Raw genomic sequence first — 2450 nt, 5'->3', positions numbered from 1 at the left:
AAAGGATATATGTTGAGCTTTATCTTGTTGTATGTTTTTTTCTTGGATCAAATAATCATTTACATCTTTTATTGAAAGTTTTGGAATTTTTACTATTTGACAGCGAGAAATAATTGTCTGTAACAATAAATCTTCTCTTTCTGTAACTAAAATGAAAAGTGTTTTTTGAGGTGGTTCTTCAATTATTTTTAATAATTTGTTTGCAGCAGCAGTAGTCATTGTCTCTGGTTGCCAAATAATCATAATTTTATACCCTCCTTCGTAGCTATTAAGAGCTAATGTTTTTACAATTTCATCTGCTTCATCAACAGGAATTACGCCTTGTTTTTTTTCAATTCCAAGATGTGTCATCCAATCAGTTAAATTTCCATAAACATTTTCTGAAATAAAAGTTCTCCAATCATTTAATAAGTACTTGGCTAACGGTTTTTTTACAGAATCTGTAGCCGAATAAGGAAAAGCAAAATGTAAATCGGGATGTTGTAATTTATCAACTTTTAATGCGCATTGATGATTATCAGAACCACATAAAACTTCTCTCGCATAAGCAATTGCTAGAGCTAATGCTCCAGATCCTTCAGCTCCAACGAATAATTGCGCATGGCTTATTCGATTATTTTTAATAGATTCCTGAAGTTTAGATTTGATTTCTTTTTGACCAATGATGTTTTCCCAAAGCATAGTTCAAAGATAATATTTTAAACAGTTTTATATCAAGAATTTTATGAATCTTTCATAACTTTATTACTCAAAATAGAATGAAATGAAGACTGATCTTTTATCGAATACATTAAAAATGAGAGCAATTAATCCAACTGCGATGAGATTGTTAGTGCTTGATAGGTTAATGAAGTCTGAGATAGCTTTGAGTTTAGCTGATTTAGAAATTGAAATGGATCAAGCAGATCGAACAACAATTTATAGAACGCTGAAAAAATTTGAAGAAAATAAATTAATTCATTCTATTGAAGATGGAACAGGATCTATAAAATATGCTATGTGTGAATCAAATTGTAATTGCGCACCAGAATTTACTCATGCACATTTTCATTGCAACAATTGTAGCCAAACGTTTTGTTTAAAAAATATTCATTTACCAGAAATAGATCTTCCTAAAAACTTCAGTATAGAGCAATCTTCTTTTATCTTGAAAGGAATTTGCAATCATTGTAAATCTTAAGTTTGCAATTTGGTTGCATACAATCTCGTTTATATTTGTCGTATAAATTATATTTTATGTCAAATTGTAAATGTTGTAGTAGCGAAGAAGTGAATGAAAATCATCATGATGAACATTCACATAACCATGATCACGAACATAATCATGACAATAATAAATTATTTTTAATAATTAGTTATTCTTATTTTTTGCAGGAATAATTATCCAATATGTTATAAAACCAACATGGTTTGTCGATCAACAAATGGTTCGATTAGCATGGTTTTTAGTTTCATATATTTTTGTTGCTTATCCTGTTTGGGGAGAAACATTTAAACTTGCTAAGAAATTTGATTTTTTTAATGAATTTTCTTTAATGGGAATTGCCACTTTAGGTGCGTTTCTAATTGGTGAATATCCAGAAGGAGTTGCAGTAATGTTGTTTTATACGATAGGAGAAATGTTTCAAGAAGCAGCTGTGAATAAGGCAAGAAATAATGTTAAAGCTCTTCTAGATGTTCGTCCTGAACTGCTATGTTTTTCGTGATGATAAGTTTATAACAATAAAACCTTCAGAAGTTGAGATAGATGAAATTATACAAGTAAAAGTAGGAGAAAAAGTTTCATTGGATGGTATTTTACTATCAGAAAAGGGAAGTTTTAATACTTCAGCTTTGACAGGAGAAAGTAAACCATCTACTTATAAGAGAGGAGACTTAGTTTTATCTGGAATGCTGAATTTAGAAAATGTTATAGAGATAAAAACAACGAAAAAATTTGAAGACAGTTCAATCTCTAAAATACTAAAAATGGTTCAAGAAGCTTCATCTAGAAAAGCTCCTACAGAGTTATTTATTAGAAAATTTGCAAAAATATATACTCCTATTATTTTCTTTTTAGCGCTTGCTCTTGTTACCATTCCTTACTTTTTCGTTGATGACTATGTATTTTCTGATTGGTTATATAGAGGTTTAGTTTTTCTTGTTGTCTCTTGTCCTTGTGCTTTAGTTATCTCTATTCCTTTAGGATATTTTGGTGGAATAGGAGCAGCTTCTAGAAATGGGATACTAGTAAAAGGATCAAATTTTTTGGATTTATTAGCTCGTATAAATACTGTTGTGATGGATAAAACAGGGACGTTGACAGAAGGTGTTTCAAGTTCAAAAAATTGAAACGAATTATAATCAGGATGATTTTTTAAATTACGTGGCAGCATTGGAAAGTAAATCTACTCATCCGATAGCAAAAGCAATAGTGAATTATCATCATTCTGATTTTCCTGTAACTGACG

The 2450-nt window shown here is 29.9% G+C and overlaps 1 protein-coding gene across 1 annotated transcript; it reads right to left on the bottom strand.

Moving 5' to 3' along the window:
• Nucleotides 1-63: 63 nt before the first annotated feature.
• On the bottom strand, nt 64-681 carry LOC119665023 (DNA polymerase III subunit delta'-like; the record flags this gene model as incomplete). The annotated part of the gene is made up of 1 exon (XM_038074354.1): nt 64-681. A coding segment is annotated over exon 1 (618 nt), but the record flags the coding sequence as incomplete, so codon positions are not given.
• Between the last annotated feature and the right edge of the window lie 1769 nt (nt 682-2450).

The sequence above is a fragment of the Teleopsis dalmanni genome, unplaced genomic scaffold (genome assembly GCF_002237135.1).
Source record: "Teleopsis dalmanni isolate 2A unplaced genomic scaffold, ASM223713v2 unscaffolded_contig_3254, whole genome shotgun sequence".
NCBI lineage: Eukaryota > Metazoa > Arthropoda > Insecta > Diptera > Diopsidae > Teleopsis > Teleopsis dalmanni.
The sequence above is the reverse complement of the archived record's forward strand: the minus strand, read 5'-3'. Positions and strand labels throughout refer to the sequence as shown.